This window comes from Gopherus evgoodei, unplaced genomic scaffold (genome assembly GCF_007399415.2).
Source record: "Gopherus evgoodei ecotype Sinaloan lineage unplaced genomic scaffold, rGopEvg1_v1.p scaffold_51_arrow_ctg1, whole genome shotgun sequence".
Lineage (NCBI taxonomy): Eukaryota > Metazoa > Chordata > Testudines > Testudinidae > Gopherus > Gopherus evgoodei.
The window spans coordinates 545,889-563,580 of NW_022060072.1; the positions used below are offsets into that span (position 1 = coordinate 545,889).

At 62.3% G+C, this 17,692-nt stretch overlaps 1 protein-coding gene across 3 annotated transcripts; it reads right to left on the reverse strand.

Moving 5' to 3' along the window:
• Positions 1-95: 95 nt before the first annotated feature.
• LOC115643144 (lysophosphatidic acid receptor 6-like) lies at positions 96-11,236 on the reverse strand. Of its 3 annotated transcripts, XM_030546976.1 has the most exons (5): positions 10,937-11,236; positions 9,781-9,894; positions 6,192-6,297; positions 2,761-2,918; positions 96-1,257 (listed from the first exon to the last, which is right to left on the reverse strand). In XM_030546976.1, exon 5 carries the CDS (start codon positions 1,126-1,128, stop codon positions 109-111), a length of 1,020 nt encoding a protein of 339 aa, XP_030402836.1. In that variant the 5' UTR covers positions 1,129-1,257; positions 2,761-2,918; positions 6,192-6,297; positions 9,781-9,894; positions 10,937-11,236; the 3' UTR covers positions 96-108. The 3 variants fall into 3 exon arrangements, with proteins under 3 accessions (XP_030402836.1, XP_030402837.1, XP_030402839.1); XM_030546977.1 differs by lacking the exon at positions 9,781-9,894; XM_030546979.1 differs by lacking the exons at positions 6,192-6,297; positions 9,781-9,894; positions 10,937-11,236 and having other exon boundaries at positions 2,761-3,449.
• Positions 11,237-17,692: the final 6,456 nt, after the last annotated feature.

The window sequence follows — 17,692 nt, forward strand, 5'->3', positions numbered from 1 at the left end:
CCAAGCCAGCCACACCCTCAACCTGGGTCGCCCACGTACCAAAGTACCCTCCTCCCTCACTCACGTCCCGCTGCCCTGTGCCCTGCCCAGGGGGCCTTGTGTGGCCCGTTAGCTCCGGGGCTCCCTGCTGGGGCTCCCCACCAGCGGGGTGCTGTTTGGCACGGCCATGATGTTCTGCAGGTAGATGCACTGCCTGAGCGCGGTCTGGGAGCGGCTCTGCCCCTCGGCACTGTCGGTGTGAAAGCCCCAGGCCTTGCGTAGGTTGTCCATCACCACCATGCGCTGGAAGGTCTCGGTGGCGAAGTAATAGGCCAGCGGGTCCAGGGCCGCGTTGGCGGAGGCCACCAGCAAGGTGCAGCGGTAGGAAAAGTCCAGCGTCTCGCCCTTCAGGGCGTCCACTTGGTAGCAGATCAGCACCAGGTGGAAAGGCAGGAAGCAGCCCAGGAAGATGGTGACGTTGGCCACGATCATGCTGCGGATCTTGGCGCTGTTCACCAGCTCCATCTGGGCGGCCGCGCTGCGGTGGATGGCGCGGAGCAGGGCCCAGGAGCAGACCACCATGACCAGCAGCGGCAGGGCGAAGCACAGGGCCATGGCCGAGGACACGCTGCGCTGGGTGACGTACTTGGGCTGGTTGTCGAAGCAGTGCTTCATCGTCCCGTCTTCCTTCATCCGGGTGAAGTAGGTGGGCACGGTGCCGGCACAGCTCAGCAGCCAGACACCCAGGCAGATGTACTTGGCCTGCTTGCGCAGCGCCTGGACCCACGGGTGCATCGGGAAGCAGACGGCCATGCAGCGGTCCCAGCTGATGCAGGTCAGCAGGAAGATGCTCCCGTACATGTTGACCAGCAGCAGCAGCCCCGTGATCTCGCAGACCTGGTCCCCCAGGTCGGGCCGCTTGCTGTAGTAGTAGATGCGGATGGGCAGGGACACCACCAGGAGCAGGTCGGAGACAGCCAGGTTCTTCATGTAGACGGTGGTGAGGGAGCGGATGCTGCTGCAGCAGAAGAAGATGTAAAGCGCGGCCAGGTTGAGCACCAGCCCCAGCGTGAAGATGAGGGCGTAGAGGCCCACGAAGACCGCGTCCGCCGAGCTGCTGCTGCTGTTGCTGCAATTGGAGGAGGTCATCTTGTTGCGAAGCTCCAGGTCACGTGAGGGACAAGTATCCCACGAGGGTCAGGGAAGCATCTGTCCCACCGAGTCCCGGATGCTGCCCCCCCACGCAGCTCCGTGATCCACGATCGCGCCGAGCTCAACCTAGGAGGAAACAGGGAACAGTGAATTCATCCCACTGGCCATGGGGTCAAAGAGCAGCCCAGGAGGAAGTAGATTTGTGGGACCATTCTGGGCTCCCGCATCGCCCCATACAACCCAAATCTGAGGCGCTCTAAGAACGAGATGCCTAATTTCCACATGCTGGAGAATCTGCCCCCAGCCCTGAGTCAGTTGGTCCCTGTATGTTCACGGCACGCGCACACGCCTTAGATTAAAAACATAAAATACTCTTGCTGGACGGTTGCAAAGTAACAGGAGTTTACTTCTTAGAACCCAGAGCCCCGGCACACACAAATCCAAACAGGGAGAGAGAAAGCAGGCTGCTCCATAAGGCAGAAAGGCCCCCCTCACCCCATTTTGCCATAGGCCATCTGCAGACTGGCCAATGTTAGACCCAGATCACCTGCTTCCCTACAGAGCCGCCAGCCTGCAAGTAGGACCAGGAAAACCCGAGTCCGCAGCGTGCCCTTGTTGCCAAGAAGGCCAACGGCATTTTGGGCTGTATAAGTAGGGGCATGGCCAGCAGATCGAGGAACATGATCATTCCCCTCTATTTGACATTGGTGAGGCCTCATCTGGATGCTGGGTTGTTTTGGGCCCCCCACTACAAGAAGGATGTGGACAAATTGGAAAGAGTCCAGCGGAGGGCAACGAAAATGATTGGGGGCTGGAGCACATGACTTACGAGGAGAGGCTGAGGGAACTGGGATTGTTTAGTCTGCAGAAGAGAAGAATGAAGGGGGATTTGATAGCTGCTTTCAACTACCTGAAGGGGGGTTCCAAAGAGGATGGATCTAGACTGTTCTGAGTGGTGGCAGGTGACAGAACAAGGAGCAATGGTCTCACGTTGCAGTGGGGGAGGTCTAGGCTGGATATTAGGAAACACTATTTCCCTTGGAGGGTGGTGAAGCACTGGAATGGGTTCCCTAGGGAGGTGGTGGGATCTCCACCCTTAGAGGTTTTTAAGGTCAGGCTTGACAAAGCCCTGGCTGGGATGATTGAGTTGGGGTTGGTCCTGCTTTGAGCAGGGGGTTGGACTAGATACCTGCTGAGGTCCCTTCCAACCCTGATATTCTGTGAGTCTATGCTTTAAAGTGACAGCTTATAATTGCAATACAGTTTTCAATACACCACAGTCCTTAGGTTAATTCCTGTCCCATCTGAACTGTAGCTATTTATTTTCAGTCTGAATTTGTCCAGCCATTGTCTCTTGTTCTGCCTTTTCCTAGTGGATAAAGAAGAACATGCAGACCGGACATCTCTTCGTTCAGTGACTTCGCAGAGAGGGTAGAAAAATCTTTCCCAGTGGAAAATGGCTTTTGGGTTGATCTAGAAACGTCCGTTGTCAACGACACTTTAGGGGGGATTTGACAACATGTTTCAGTTGGCCAAAACCGCCGAAAAATTTCAATATGCACAAAAAGCCTCTGTTGTTGTGGAAGCCTCTTGTGGCGAGAAAGCCCGTTTGCTAGAGCTGGTACTTACGGGCAGAGATCCTCAGGCAATGCCAAGCTGGACCGGAACTGAGGCCCGTCTTGTCTCCCGCAGTGCCAGAACCCTGGCATGAGAACTCGCAGTAGCAGATGTGGGAAAATCGACCCCCACAGTCGGTTTCTTCCTGGTCATTAACAGTCCCTGTGAAGCTAAAGAGATCACACCCCATTTTCTACTGCAGGACCATCTGGCCCATTGTAGCCAGACTGTCTCTGTGCTGCGGCCACCCACAGGGAGCCCCAGTCAGCGATTGGGGCCGGCTATGCCGGCGCTGGGCAGACACTTTGCCCAGATGCCCGTCCCTGCCCAAGTGAATGAAAATAGACAGAGAGATAGACAGGGCGGGGGCAGGGTGAAATCACACAAACAGGAGTGGCCCATGCAGAAAAGCAGAAGTTTTTTCAGAGAAACCACAGGGCCTTAAACCACAGGCAGATAAGAGCCAAACCTGGATCTGCTCCTCAACACTGCCGAGGGCCTGGAACTCCCCACTGCAGCTGGGCGGGGGAGAGAGATCGGCCAGGGCCCGGTTCTGCCGAAAACCAAACCCTGATTTCAGTCCCTAAATAGGAAGTCATCCTGTGGCTTGTGTCAGGCAAGAGGAAAGGATCACAATGGACACATCTGGCCTATGAAACCCATCCTCTACAAAGCTCCACCACAAGGAGAACCTCGGGCGGGGCTAGCAGGGGCTGCGGGTCGGGAGTGAGGGGCACTGGCAGAGCTGGGGGGGCTGGGCTGTCAGGGGGCTGCAGGTCGGGAGTGAGGGGCACCGGCAGGATTGGGGGGGCAGAGCTGAGCTATCAGGGGCTGCAGGTCGGGAGTGAGGGGCACCGGCAGGGTTGGGGGGGCAGAGCTGAGCTATCAGGGGCTGCAGGTAGGGAGTGAGGGGCACTGGCAGAGCTGGGGGAGGCTGGGCTGTCAGGGGGCTGCAGGTCGGGAGTGAGGGGCACCGGCAGGGCGGTGGGGGGCAGGGCTGGCCTGGCAGGGGCTGTGGGTCGGGAGTGAGGGGCACTGGCAGAGCTGTGGGGGGCAGGACTGGGCTGGCAGAGGCTGCAATCCAGGATTGAGGGGCACTATAATGTATTAAAATAATTTAAATTATTTTTTTAAAATAACCCTGTTACTATGCTGGGGATTGAGCAAAGCCTAATTGAAGCTGGTGGTCGTAGCAGCCACCCTGAATTCAAGACAAATGTACGAGCCACAGAGCCCCTTTGTGGAACAGACGCCCGAAACACTAGGAGCCACCCACACAGTCTGCGGGGCTCTCCTTGAGGTGAGCAAGCTGGTTGTTGGAGGGAGGGAGCCGGGTCTGGATCCGTGCAGAAAGGCCACGGCAGCACAGAGAGAACTGACAGCAGGAAGCCCCCAGAGACAGCCAGAGCAGCACCGAGAAACGGCAAAGAGCAGCAGCGTTTGGGCAAGAGTGCTGGCTGTGGTTCTTTGTAAAGAAACAGGATGGCTTCAAATAAATGCCTGAGTCCATCATCAGTTTCTGCCCCCTAATGGAAACAACCCACTGCACCCCAAATATTGGTGAACGACTCAGGTCAACAGGGGCAACAATATTCAAGCAGGACATGAAACCCCTGAATTGGTGGATATCACTGGCTAAGCACCGAGAAACTAGACTTTGTTAACATACTAAGCCAGCTTGTGAGGCCAGGAGCTTCTTCAGGAGGTTCAGAGGGAATATTTTCTTCACTGAAGTTTATTCAGCTAGTTCAGTTCAAAGCTTTGAGCAGATGATTGGACTAGATGACCTCCTGAGGTCTCTTCCAACCCTGATATTCTACGATTCTGTGTGACATGGATTGGGAGTTGAAAGGCAGGAAAGCTTGTTTTCCCTCTTCCAACAGCTGAATAAAAACTACGTGTGAGGATGAAATCTACTAGTTCTAAAATCTTGAAAGGTGAGGTGATCAGAAATAACAGGTTCACTTCACTTAACTGCAAATACTAATTGTTCCTTTGTTTAATAAATCCATCAGTTTTAAATGCAAAACCTCCTTTGATAAACGTCCTTTTTCTCTTCACATGTCCAGCACATGTCAAATAGTTTGATTTATGCAATGAAAACAAATTTAAAATGTTGTTTTTGTGCATTTTTAATTGAATTCCAGTTTCCACCCAAATGCAGCATGACCAAACCACGAGTAAAAAGTTCCTCATCTTGTCAATAGGAAATGTGTCATTCGCTATTTTCTAACATAAAAACAAACGTTCACATGAGGACTGGATAAAAGTATGTTATGCTGTAAAACTGATTAACTAACTGTGGCTCGATATGCTGTGTATCGTCCTGGTTAGCAAAAAGAAGGACCAAATGATATCAACCAATGAGAATAAACTGATGATTTAAAACAAGATTTCCTGCTTGCTGATTTGTGTCAGTGGCTTGTCACTTGGATTTAAATCAATCTACCCCGGGGAACAGAACAGCTGTTGTTAACAAATCTATGTTAAGAGGCACTTGCATTTCCCAGGGGTGAAGGAATCTGAGCCGGGCAGTTTACTAGGTGTTTGGCTGAACCAAGTCCCGGCCTCTGGCTGGTGAGACACTGCGCCACATCTCTCCAAAGGCGGTGAGGGCAGCTGAGCCATGTCAAGCTGTTTGCCGCACCTCCAATGTCACATCAGCGAGGACACGGCTGACTCAGCAGCCACAGATCGCAGGCAGCAATGGGGGGCAACCTCGCGCAGGGACAGGAAAAAACAGGTCAGCATTTGTGCAGACAAGACACTAAGAAGGAATTATCTTTCCTTTGTTATCATCCGGTTCTCACCTACCAAGCCGTGGGGAGGCGAGGTCTAGGGTATGCTTGCGGGACACCAGCAGAGCTGGCTGAAGAGGGGACCCAGGGCTGGGCTAACAGAGGAGCTGCAGCAGGTCCACCTGCGGGGGTGACTCTAGCAGGACTCAGCCTCGTGTTTCACTCTCAGAAGTTACAGTAAGTTGAGCCACAAACCCCGTCCGCCCCCCCCCCCCCACGTCCGTCGGGGGATTGTGCAAAGATGCTATCGGCTGAATCTGTTTGTGTTTGTCAGCGGCTCAGGGCCCGCTTTGGGTCTGCTCACTCAGAGATTGCGTGAGGGGGGGCGGGGGTGGCGAACAGCCCTGAGAGATGAAGCCTGCATCAGAGAACTGGGCCTGCTACCAGGAGTCGGGTCCCAGAAAGCTCCCAGTGCAGGGAGAAGGAAATGGTTCAGAAGGAAGGATGGATGGATGGAAGGACAGAGGGATGGAGGGAGGGATGGATGGAAGGAGGGAAAGAAGGATGGACAGAGGGATGGAAGGAAGGAGGGAGAGATGGAAGGATGGATGGATGGTGGGAAGGAGTACCATTATGGTTAAGAGTGATACTCTGTGAATCTTTAACACCCGTTTTTTCTACGTGCTCGAGAACCTAGCCGCTTACTTGGCTTCATGTGAAAATCGCTGTGCCACATGGGCATCCCGGGTAATGTCACTGGTCCAGATTTGAGGCCGTTTGTGAGAAGGTTTCCCAAGAATCAGCTCCCCCCCTAAAATAAAAATCATGGGAAATCATCAAAACGTTGCCATTCTTACACAATGCAGGCTGAGGGCGTAGACTCTCTCTCCCCCAACCGCCCTCACCCCTTGGGACTGATCCCAGCTGGTGCCTGGCACCTGCGGTCTCTTTGGGGAACCAATACTGAAATCCTTACTGAGGGTAAAAACGCCTGGAGCCTGAACCACACTGAGGCAAAGGCCTTGTATGCAGTGGCAAGCCAGCATGTTTGCAGGCAGCCTGGCACCAGAACACAAGATGTGCTGCGGCTCTTGGACCTTGGCAGCACCCGTGCACCGGGAGAAACCGCCCTGGGCGGCTTTCCAGAAACGCCCGTCGCTCTCTGCCAAAGGGGATTCGGCTGGAAGCTTCTGCCCTGCGAGCAGAGCGAGTGGTTTGACAGCTGGTGTCACCAAGTGCTCCGAAAGCCAGGCACAAGTTCAGACCCCGCTCTGGCCCCCTCACTCCCTGATTTTAACAGTCGTTCGGAGCCTAAACAACTTTGCGGCTCCGGGCCTCAGATTTTACGTTTTGTCCAGGGGTTACGCAGAGGGCAGATGAGAGACGCCGGGAAGCAGCGGCCGCTTTTGGGCACTGGATACAGGCCGTGGGCGGCTCCCCTGGATTACGTGACTAAGTTTGAACCCTGAACAGCTGCTCTGCTCTTCAAAGCGTTCACAGCTGCCAACGTGCCATCACACCTATGAAACCGGCCATCGCCGGAAATGTCACAGGCGAGAAAAGCGTTAAGTCATCAGGCCCTATGTTAAACTTGCCAGTGAATTTCCCACCCCTGCCCGCCCCCACAAGCCACCAGCAGAGAGAACCTCGGCCGACCTGCCCCTGCCTGGATGCAATGGAAATCCTGGCGCAGAAGGGATCATTCGATCAGCTCGTCGCCCAGGAAATCGTTACCGCGGGAGGGTCTCCTGCATAACCCTGGCCAGCTGGCCGTGTGTGACAAAATGGGGGTTTTCTTGGGGGTTTCTGTGTTTTCCAGGGGGTTGCATGCACAGGGGGTGGGACTCAGTGTCCCCAGGTGTTACTGGTTAACGAGGGGAGGGGAGAGGGAGTTCGTTGGGACACAGGACCAGAGGGGGAACTTGGGACCCCAGTTGATGGCCTGGAGGATGGAGACCCCAGCAACCGGTGACCTGTTGACCAGAGACCCGGCTCAGGACTCACAGCCGGTTCTGGCCAGTGGGGGGGACAACGGGCTGCGGGGAAAGGACCCCGGTGACCTGACCAGCCGGTTCCAGCCCGAGGGGCCAGAGGGGGGCTGAGAGGCGATGAGGCCCAGGCCACCCTGTTTACGACCTTGTCTCCCTGGAGAGAAGCCAATGGACAGAGGGGGCTCGGGGCCGGGGGTATCAGGTGCCCAGCTGGGAAGCAGGGGGGCTCGGGGCTGGAGAGGGGGAGCAGGCAGAGCCCCCCTGGCTGCAGGGGGACGGGGATGTGCTGGGCTGGGGGAGGCCAGGCCAGGCCTGAGGCCCAGAGAATTTCCTGTGCTGGGTTCATCGCTCGATAACCCCTCCTGTGTTACGCTGGCAGAGAGTCGCTCCGGGCTAGAGAATAGGGGAATGGAGGCCCCGAGGGAGGCCCCAGAGCAAGGGGACTCCCTGCAGTGGCCCACGGCAGAGACAGACGTGCTGCGGCTCAGAGAGGTGCGGCTCCGGGAGGTGGAGGGGCCTGATCCCAGGAGAGAGGGGCCCCCCTGAGAAGGGCTGTCACACTGAAAGGGGCACCCCCCATGGACCACATGGGGCCGAGAATGGGGGGTGCGTGGAGCCCAGCCACTAAATCGGCTCCAGCCCGACAGTGAGTGGGACCATCCACCGCTGCTCGGGGGAGTTCGCTAATCGCCCGCATCAGGAACAATCCTGATTTCTAGCCAGAATGTGTCCGGCTTTAACGTCCAGCCCCTGGCTCACGCGCTGCCTCTCTCAGCTATATCCAAGACCACGTTAGTACCTGTCTGCTCTCCCCATGAAGCTAAGCAGACACTGGAATCGAGTCACATTGATTTTTGAGAAGCTCAACGGATTGAGTCCCTCGCTGGGGCTTTTCTTTCCTGCCTCCCCTTGATAACCCGGAGAGCAGAGCCAGTATCTATCTGACCAGCGCCCTGTAAACTCCCCGCCCTGCTGCTCTCGCGCCAGCCCTTTCTCCAGCTGAGGGTGACACTGGCCCTTTTCCCCCAGCATCGCGCTGGGCATACGCGTGGGACTGTTTCCCCCCAATGCCAAGTCCTTTCCAGTGGCCGCTATCCAGGCCCCAGGCCCCCGTGCTGCAGTAGGGCCTGGCATCCTCCATCCCTGACGTATCACTGCGCCCCAGCTGCGTTCTCCAGCTCACGGGGTTTGGCTGGGCCCCGCTCAGCGCCGAACGACCAGCCCGGCCTCACGCTTACGTACCTGTCGCCTGCCAGTCTTTGCTTCCTTCCCCCTCCCCTCCCCGCCACTGCATCAGTAGGGAGTTGATCTTCATAGACTCATAGACTCTCAGGGCTAGAAGGGACCTCAGGAGGTATCTAGTCCAGCCCCCTGCTCAAAGCAGGACCAACCCCAACTCAATCATCCCAGCCAGGGCTTTGTCAAGCCGGGCCCTAAAAACCTCTAAGGAAGGAGATCCCACCACCTCCCTAGGTAACCCATTCTAGCGCTTCACCACCCTCCTAGGGAAATAGTGTTTCCTAATATCCAACCTCGACCTGCCCCTCTGCAACTAGAGACCATTGCTCCTTGTTCTGTCACCTGCCACCACTGAGACCAGCCGAGCTCCAGCCTCTCTGGACCCCCCTTCAGGCAGTTGACTTCATCAACAACCTGGATGAAGTACAATCGCCAACAGGCTCCGGCCCAGCTCCAGGCCCTGCGAGAGCAGAAAGGCTGATTCAAAACGCCACGTCCTGGGTCATCAGCTTCAGGAATCAAACCCGGGACCTCTGCATCTTAACGCAGGCGTCTCTGACCCTCGCGTCCAACTCGCCTTCCCGTGCCGTACCGCCTGCCATTCTGCAGGTACGGACAAGGGAGAGAGGTCCTCGGGGTGCCCACCCACACTCATGGAGACCCTGTGTGCCCGCCCCTATGCTGGGAACGGTTAGGGCCGGCCTCCTCCAACATCGCAGCCCAGCCCAGCATAAGCACCCGAGCAGTCTCCTGGGGCTCCGGCCCGTGACGGAACAGGGTGTGGCACGAACCACGTTTGGACAGGGTTTGTGGCCACGGCAGCGGGACAGGAGGGGGGCTCCGAACAACCTGCAAGCCCTTCGGCTAACAGAGACAAGGGACACGGCAAACATTCTCCACCCGGCCGCGCCCCAAATTCGCTCCTGGAGCAGGCCCACTGGGGACGCCAAAGGGCCAGACCTGGATGGACACCCCACACCCATCCCCCTACCCCCAGGCACAGCTCACTACCCGCCGGACCCCTGCTCCCCCTGGGGCAGCCCCGAGCTGCAGCAGGGTCTCACCTGGCAAGGCCTCTGCCCCCCGTGGGCTGCAGTGCTGCTGGCACAGAGAGAGAAAGCAGGAACTGAGCCCAGCAGCAGCTCGGCACAGCCACCATTTGTAGCCGCTCGCGCTTCCTGAGAGCAAAAATATCACAGGAGAGTGACAAATCCCCAACGCAGGGGCAGAGGTGCCAGCAGCAGCCCGGTCTGCAGCAGTGCCCGTGGTCACTGGCACCCCACAAGGTGTGGGGGACTGGAGCACCAAGGGGAGAACCCAGGAGTCCTGGCTCCCAGCCCCACCCCCTGCTCTGACCCACCAGCCCCCACTCCACTCCCAGAGCCAGGGAGAGAACCCAGGAGTCCTGGCTCCCAGCCCCCCTGCTCTGACCCACCAGCCCCCACTCCCCTCCCAGAGCCAGGGGAGAGAACCCAGGAGTCCTGGCTCCCAGCCCCCCTGCTCTAACCCACCAGCCCCCACTCCCCTCCCAGAGCCAGGGAGAGAACCCAGGAGTCCTGGCTCCCAGCCCCCCTGCTCTAACCACCAGCCCCCACTCCCCTCCCAGAGCTGGGGAGAGAACCCAGGAGTCCTGGCTCCCAGCCCCCCTGCTCTGACCCACCAGCCCCCACTCCCCTCCCAGCGCCAGGGAGAGAACCCAGGAGTCCTGGCTCCCAGCCCCCCTGCTCTAACCCACCAGCCCCCACTCCACTCCCAGAGCCAGGGACAGAACCCAGTAGTCCTGCTCCCGCCCCCCTGCTCTGACCCCCCCAGTCCCCACCCCCCTCCCAGAGCCAGGGAGAGAACCCAGGAGTCCTGGCTCCCAGCCCCCCTGCTCTAACCCACCAGCCCCCACTCCACTCCCAGAGCCAGGGACAGAACCCAGTAGTCCTGCTCCCACCCCCCTGCTCTGACCCCCCCAGTCCCCACCCCCCTCCCAGAGCCAGGGAGAGAACCCAGGAGTCCTGGCTCCCGGACCCCCTGCTCTGACCCACCAGCCCCCACTCCCCTCCCAGAACCGGGGAGAGAACCCAGGAGTCCTGGGTCCCAGCCCTCCTGCTCTAACCACCAGCCCCCACTCCCCTCCCAGAGCCGGGGAGGGAACCCAGGAGTCCTGGCTCCCAGCCCCCAGCCAAACCCCCTATACCCCACTCCTCAGCAGTTATCCAGGGGCCCACTTACCAGTTAACACGACAGCCTTTATTTTGAGGGATGGGGAGGGCTGGGCGCTAGGACTCCTGGGTTCCACCCCCGGCTCTGGAGCAGGAGTGGTTGGAGGGGCTGGGCGCCAGGACTCCTGGGTTCTCTCCCTGGTACTGATGGCTCTGTGGTGACCCTGGGGGCGGGTTGCCCGAGGCGGCTGTGAGGAGGGTTTGTTCTCGCTGTGATCTGGGAGCTGTATGCAAAGGGCCCGTGGGCAGGAGGCGCTGAGAGCGAGGGGCCCCACCTGCAGGGGGGGCCTGCGGTGGGGGCTTGGTGCACGTAGGGTGGGGGGCAGGAAACCCTAGGCTGCTGCATGCTGCAGTGCACCCAGCTGGGGGTGGGTGGGGAGCTAAGGGGGGCGGGGAGCCCAGCTGGGGAGGATGGGGAGCTAAGGGGGAGCTGAGCACCCAGCTGGGGGGAGCAGGGAGCCCAGCTGGGGAGGGCAGAGAGCTAAGGGGGGGGCTGAGCTCCCAGCTGGGGGGAGCAGGGAACTAAGCAGGGGTAGGGAGCCCAACCGGGGGGGGGGGTGGGGTCTGTCTATGGGCTTGGCTGAAAGTTCAGCAATCACAACACCGGGGGTGGGGGTTGTTCCACAGATGTTTATTTAAAAATAGCTCAAAGCAGGGACACGCTGGTACCGCCCCTCCCAGTTCAATGGGGCCCAGCGTCCCCCCAGTTCCACTGGGACCCAACGTCCCCCCAGCTCTATGGGGCCCAGCGTCCCCCCCAGCTCCACAGGAACCCAACTCCCCCCCCAGTTCCACTGGGACTCAACATCCCCCCCAGTTCCATAGGGGACCCAACATCACCCCTATTTCCACAGACACACCAGCACTGACACCCCCCAGCTTGACGGGGACCCACGACTCCCCCCAGTTCTATGTGGGACCCACGGCTCCCCCCAGGTCTATGGGGCCCAGCGCCCCGAGCAGGGCAGCCCAAGGGGGTGAATTTGGGCGACCGGTACCGGGTGGAACGGGCCCAGGCAGCTCCGGGCTGCACCAGCCGCAGGGCGAAGGCAGCTGAGCCCCCACCTGTCCCGGCTCCGCGCTGCACCCCCGCTCTGACTCCTAGCTGAGGGGGGCACCCCACAGGGCTTCCTTCGCTGCCCCCGCCCCGAGGACCGGCTCTGCACTCCCATTAGACGGGAACGGGCCTATACAGGGTGTGGGGGGCAGCGCATGGAGCATCCTGCCCCAACCCCGAGACCCCCAACCCAGAGCCCCCTCTGCACCCCAGCCCCGAGCCCCCCGACCCAGAGCCCCCTCTGCACCCCAACCCCGAGCCCCCTCTGCACCTCAGCCCCAAGCCCCCCAACCCCGAGCCCCCTCTGCACCCCAACCCCCAGCCCTGAGCCCCCAACCCAGAGCCCCCTCTGCACCCCAACCCCCAGACCTGAGCCCCCCAACCCAGAGCCCCCTCTGCACCCCAAACCCACATCCCCAGTCCCACCCCAGAGCCTGCACCTCTCCTGCACCCCAACCCCCAGACCTGAGCCCCCTCAACCCAGAGCCCCCTCTGCACCCCAATCCCCAGCCCTGAGCCCCCCAACCCAGAGCCCCCTCTGTACCCCCAAACCCACATCCCCAGCCCCACCCCAGAGCCTGCACCTCTCCTGCACCCCAACCCCCAGACCTGAGCCCCCTCAACCCAGAGCCCCCTCTGCACCCCAACCCTCAGACCTGAGTCCCCCAACCCAGAGCCCCCTCCGCACCCCAAACCCACATCCCCAGTCCCACCCCAGAGCCGGCACCCCTCCTGCACCCCAACCCCCAGACCTGAGCCCCCCAACCCAGAATCCCCTCTGCACCCCAACCCCCAGACCTGAGCCCCCCCAACCCAGAGTCCCCTCTGCACCCCAACCCCCAGACCTGAGCCCCCCAACCCAGAGCCCCCTCTGCACCCCAACCCTCAGACCTGAGCCCCCCAACCCAGAGCCCCCTCTGCACCCCCAAACCCACATCCCCAGCCCCACCCAGAGCCTGCACCTCTCCTGCACCCCAACCCCAGACCTGAGCCCCCTCAACCCAGAGCCCCTCTGCACCCCAACCCTCAGACCTGAGCCCCCAACCCAGAGCCCCCTCTGCACCCCCAAACCCACATCCCCAGCCCCACCCCAGAGCCTGCACCTCTCCTGCACCCCAACCCCCAGACCTGAGCCCCCTCAACCCAGAGCCCCCTCTGCACCCCAACCCTCAGACCTGAGTCCCCCAACCCAGAGCCCCCTCCGCACCCCAAACCCATATCCCCAGTCCCACCCCAGAGCCGGCACCCCTCCTGCACCCCAACCCCCAGACCTGAGCCCCCCCAACCCAGAGTCCCCTCTGCACCCCAACCCCCAGACCTGAGTCCCCCAAACCCAGAGTCCCCTCTGCACCCCAACCCCCAGACCTGAGCCCCCCAACCCAGAGCCCCCTCTGCACCCCAACCCCCAGACCTGAGCCCCCCAAACCCAGAGTCCCCTCTGCATCCCAACCCTCATCCCCCCAAACCCAGAGCCCCCTCTGCACCCCAAAACTGCATCCCCAGCCCCACCCCAGAGCCTGCACCCCTCCCGCACCCCAATCCCCATCCCTGAGCCCTGCCAACCCAGAGCCCCCTCATCCCCGGCCCCACCCCAGAGCCTGCACCCCCATCCCAGAGACTGTATCCTCTCCCACTCCCCAACCCCCAGCCCTGAGATTCCCCCAAATCCAGATTCCCCCTCCTCCATCCCAACCCCCCCATCCCTGACCCCACCCTAGAGCCTGCACCCCGTCCTGCACCCCAACCCTCAGCCCTGAGCCCCTCCAAACCCCTCATACCCAGTGAGCTGTGGGGGGCTCAGGGAAGTGGCCGGGTTAGGGGTCAGAGAGTTCGGCAACCCTAGGTTGACTCTAGCGAGAGGGGGGGAGCCCCAGTCCGCAGCGCTGCCCCCCATGCAGGCCTCACACTGTCACTTCCCCCCAGTGCAATTGCTCCATCGCTCCCAGCTGCTGCATCATTTCCTGAGGCCTGGGGGGAGCGTCCGCCCTGGGGAACTGCAGTGCGGGGCGCTCAGCCCCCAGACCCTCCGTGGCGTGGGGCGCTCAACCCTCCCGGATCCCCCCGTGGCATGGGGCACTCAACCCTCCCGGACCCCCTGTGGTGAGGGGCGCTCAACCCCCCAGACGCCCCACGTGGTGTGGGGCGCTCACCCCCCCCGGATCCCCCCGTGGCATGGGGCACTCAACCCTCCCGGACCCCCTGTGGTGAGGGGCACTCAACCCCCCAGACCCCCCACGTGGCATGGGGCACTCAACCCTCCCGGATCCCCCCGTGGCGTGGGGCGCTCAACCCTCCCAGACCCCCCGTGGTGAGGGGCGTTCACCCCCCCAGGCCCCCCCCGTGGCGTGGGGCGCTCACCCCCCCCGGACCCCCCCGTGGTGAGGGGCGCTCACCCCCCCAGGCCCCTCCCCCCAGGCCCTCCCCCCAGGCCCAGGCGCTCACCCCCCCCGGGCTCCCCCATGGTGTGAAGCGCTCACCTCTCCCCCTGGGACCCCCCATGGCATGGGGCACTCTGTCCTCCCCTTCGGGCCCCGTCACTCACCCCCCCGACCCCCCCTTGGTGTGGGGCACACACACCCCCAGACCCTCCCGTGGCGTGGGGCGCACAACCCTCCCCCCAGGCCACGGCGCTCACCCCCCCAGATCCCCCTGTGGCATGGGGCGCTCACCCCCCCGGGCCCTGGCGATCACCCCCCCGGACCCCTTCGTGGCATGGGGCACTCAGCCCTCCCCCCAGGCCACGGCATTCACCGCCCCCAGGCCCCCCCTGTGGTGTGAGGTGCTCACCTCTCCCCCTAGGACCCCCCATGGCATGGGGCACTCTGTTCTCCCCCCCGGGCCCCAGTGCTCACCCCCCTCGAGCCCCCTCTGTGATATGAGGCGCTCACCTCTCCCCCTGGGACCCCCTCATGGCGTAGGGTGCTGAACCCCCGGGCTCCCCCGTGGTGTGGGGAGCTCACCCTCCCCAGGGGCCCCCCCACGGCGCAGGGCACTCATCCTACACTGGAGACGCGATGACATGCTCGATCTGGACACGCGGCGACGGCCTGGACACGTGGTCACACGCTCGGTCTGGCGCCGCTCGGCCTGGACACGCAGCGACACACTCGGTCTGGACACGCGGTCACACGCTCGGTCTGGACACGCAGCAACACACTCAGTCTGGCGCCACTCGGCCTGGACACGCGGTGACACACTTGGTCTGGCTCCGCTCGGCCTGGAGACGCAATGACACACTCGGCCTGGACACGCGGCGACACACTCGGTCTGGCGCCGCTCGGCCTGGAGACGTGGCGACACACTTGGCCTGGACACGCAGCGACATACTCGGCCTGGAGACGCAGCGACACACTTGGCCTGGACACGCAGCGACATACTCGGCCTGGACACACAGCGACACACTCGGCCTGGCAACGCTCGGCCTGGCGACGCGGCGACACACTTGGCCTGGCGCCGCTCGGCCTGGAGACGCGGCTACACACTCGGCCTGGCACCGCTCGGCCTGGCACCACTCAGCCTGGACACGCAGCGACACACTTGGCCTGGCGCCGCTCGGCCTGGAGACGCAGCGACATACTTGGCCTGGACACGCAGCGACACACTCGGCCTGGACACGCAGCGACACACTTGACCTGGCGCCACTCGGCCTGGCACCGCTCAGCCTGGAGACACAGCGACACACTCGGCCTGGCACCGCTCAGCCTGGAGACACAGCGACACACTCGGCCTGGCACCACTCGGCCTGGACACGCAGTGACACACTAGGCCTGGTGCCGCTCGGCCTGGAGACACAGCGACACACTCGGCCTGGCAGCGCTCGGCCTGGCACCACTCGGCCTGGAGACACAGCGACACACTCGGCCTGGCAGCGCTCGGCCTGGCACCACTCGGCCTGGACACGCAGCGACACACTCGGCCTGGCGACGCTCGGCCTGGCACCGCTCGGCCTGGACATGCAGTGACACACTCGGCCTGGTGCCGCTCGGCCTGGAGACACAGCGACACACTTGGCCTGGACACGCAGCGACACACTTGACCTGGCGCCACTCGGCCTGGCACCGCTCAGCCTGGAGACACAGCGACACACTCGGCCTGGCACCACTCGGCCTGGACACGCAGTGACACACTCGGTCTGGTGCCGCTCAGCCTGGAGACACAGCGACACACTCGGCCTGGCACCGCTCAGCCTGGAGACACAGCGACACACTCGGCCTGGCACCACTCGGCCTGGACATGCAGTGACACACTCGGCCTGGTGCCGCTCGGCCTGGAGACACAGCGACACACTCGGCCTGGCAGCGCTCGGCCTGGCACCACTCGGCCTGGAGACACAGCGACACACTCGGCCTGGACACGCAGCGACACACTTGACCTGGCGCCACTCGGCCTGGCACCGCTCAGCCTGGAGACACAGCGACACACTCGGCCTGGTACCACTCGGCCTGGACACGCAGTGACACACTCGGCCTGGTGCCGCTCGGCCTGGAGACACAGCGACACACTCGGCCTGGTACCACTCGGCCTGGACACGCAGTGACACACTCGGCCTGGTGCCGCTCGGCCTGGAGACACAGCGACACACTCGGCCTGGCAGCGCTCGGCCTGGCACCACTCGGCCTGGACACGCAGTGACACACTCGGCCTGGTGCCGCTCGGCCTGGAGACACAGCGACACACTCGGCCTGGCAGTGCTCGGCCTGGCACCACTCGGCCTGGACACGCAGCGACACACTCGGCCTGGCACCACTCGGCCTGGCACCACTCGGCCTGGACACGCAGCGACACACTCGGCCTGGCAGTGCTCGGCCTGGCACCACTCGGCCTGGACACGCAGCGACACACTCGGCCTGGCACCACTCGGCCTGGCACCACTCGGCCTGGACACGCAGCGACACACTCGGCCTGGCAGCGCTCGGCCTGGAGACACAGCGACACACTCGGCCTGGCAGTGCTCGGCCTGGCACCACTCGGCCTGGACACGCAGCGACACACTCGGCCTGGCACCACTCGGCCTGGCACCTCTCGGCCTGGACACGCAGCGACACACTCGGCCTGGTGCCGCTCGGCCTGGAGACACAACGACACACTTGGCCTGGACACGCAGCGACACACTCGGCCTGGTGCCGCTCGGCCTGGAGACACAACGACACACTTGGCCTGGACACGCAGCGACACACTCGGCCTGGCACCACTCGGCCTGGACACGCAGTGACACACTCGGCCTGGTGCCGCTCGGCCTGGAGACACAGCGACACACTCAGCCTGGCAGCGCTCGGCCTGGCACCACTCGGCCTGGACACGCAGCGACACACTCGGCCTGGTGCCGCTCGGCCTGGCAGCGCTCGGCCTGGACACGCAGCGACACACTCGGCCTGGCAGCGCTCAGCCTGGACACGCAGTGACACACTCGGCCTGGTGCCGCTCGGCCTGGACACGCAGCGACACACTCGGCCTGGCACCACTCGGCCTGGCACCACTCGGCCTGGACACGCAGTGACACACTCGGCCTGGTGCCGCTCGGCCTGGACACGCAGCGACACACTCGGCCTGGCACCACTCGGCCTGGCACCACTCGGCCTGGACACGCAGCGACACACTCGGCCTGGCAGCGCTCGGCCTGGAGACACAGCGACACACTCGGCCTGGCAGTGCTCGGCCTGGCACCACTCGGCCTGGACACGCAGCGACACACTCGGCCTGGCACCACTC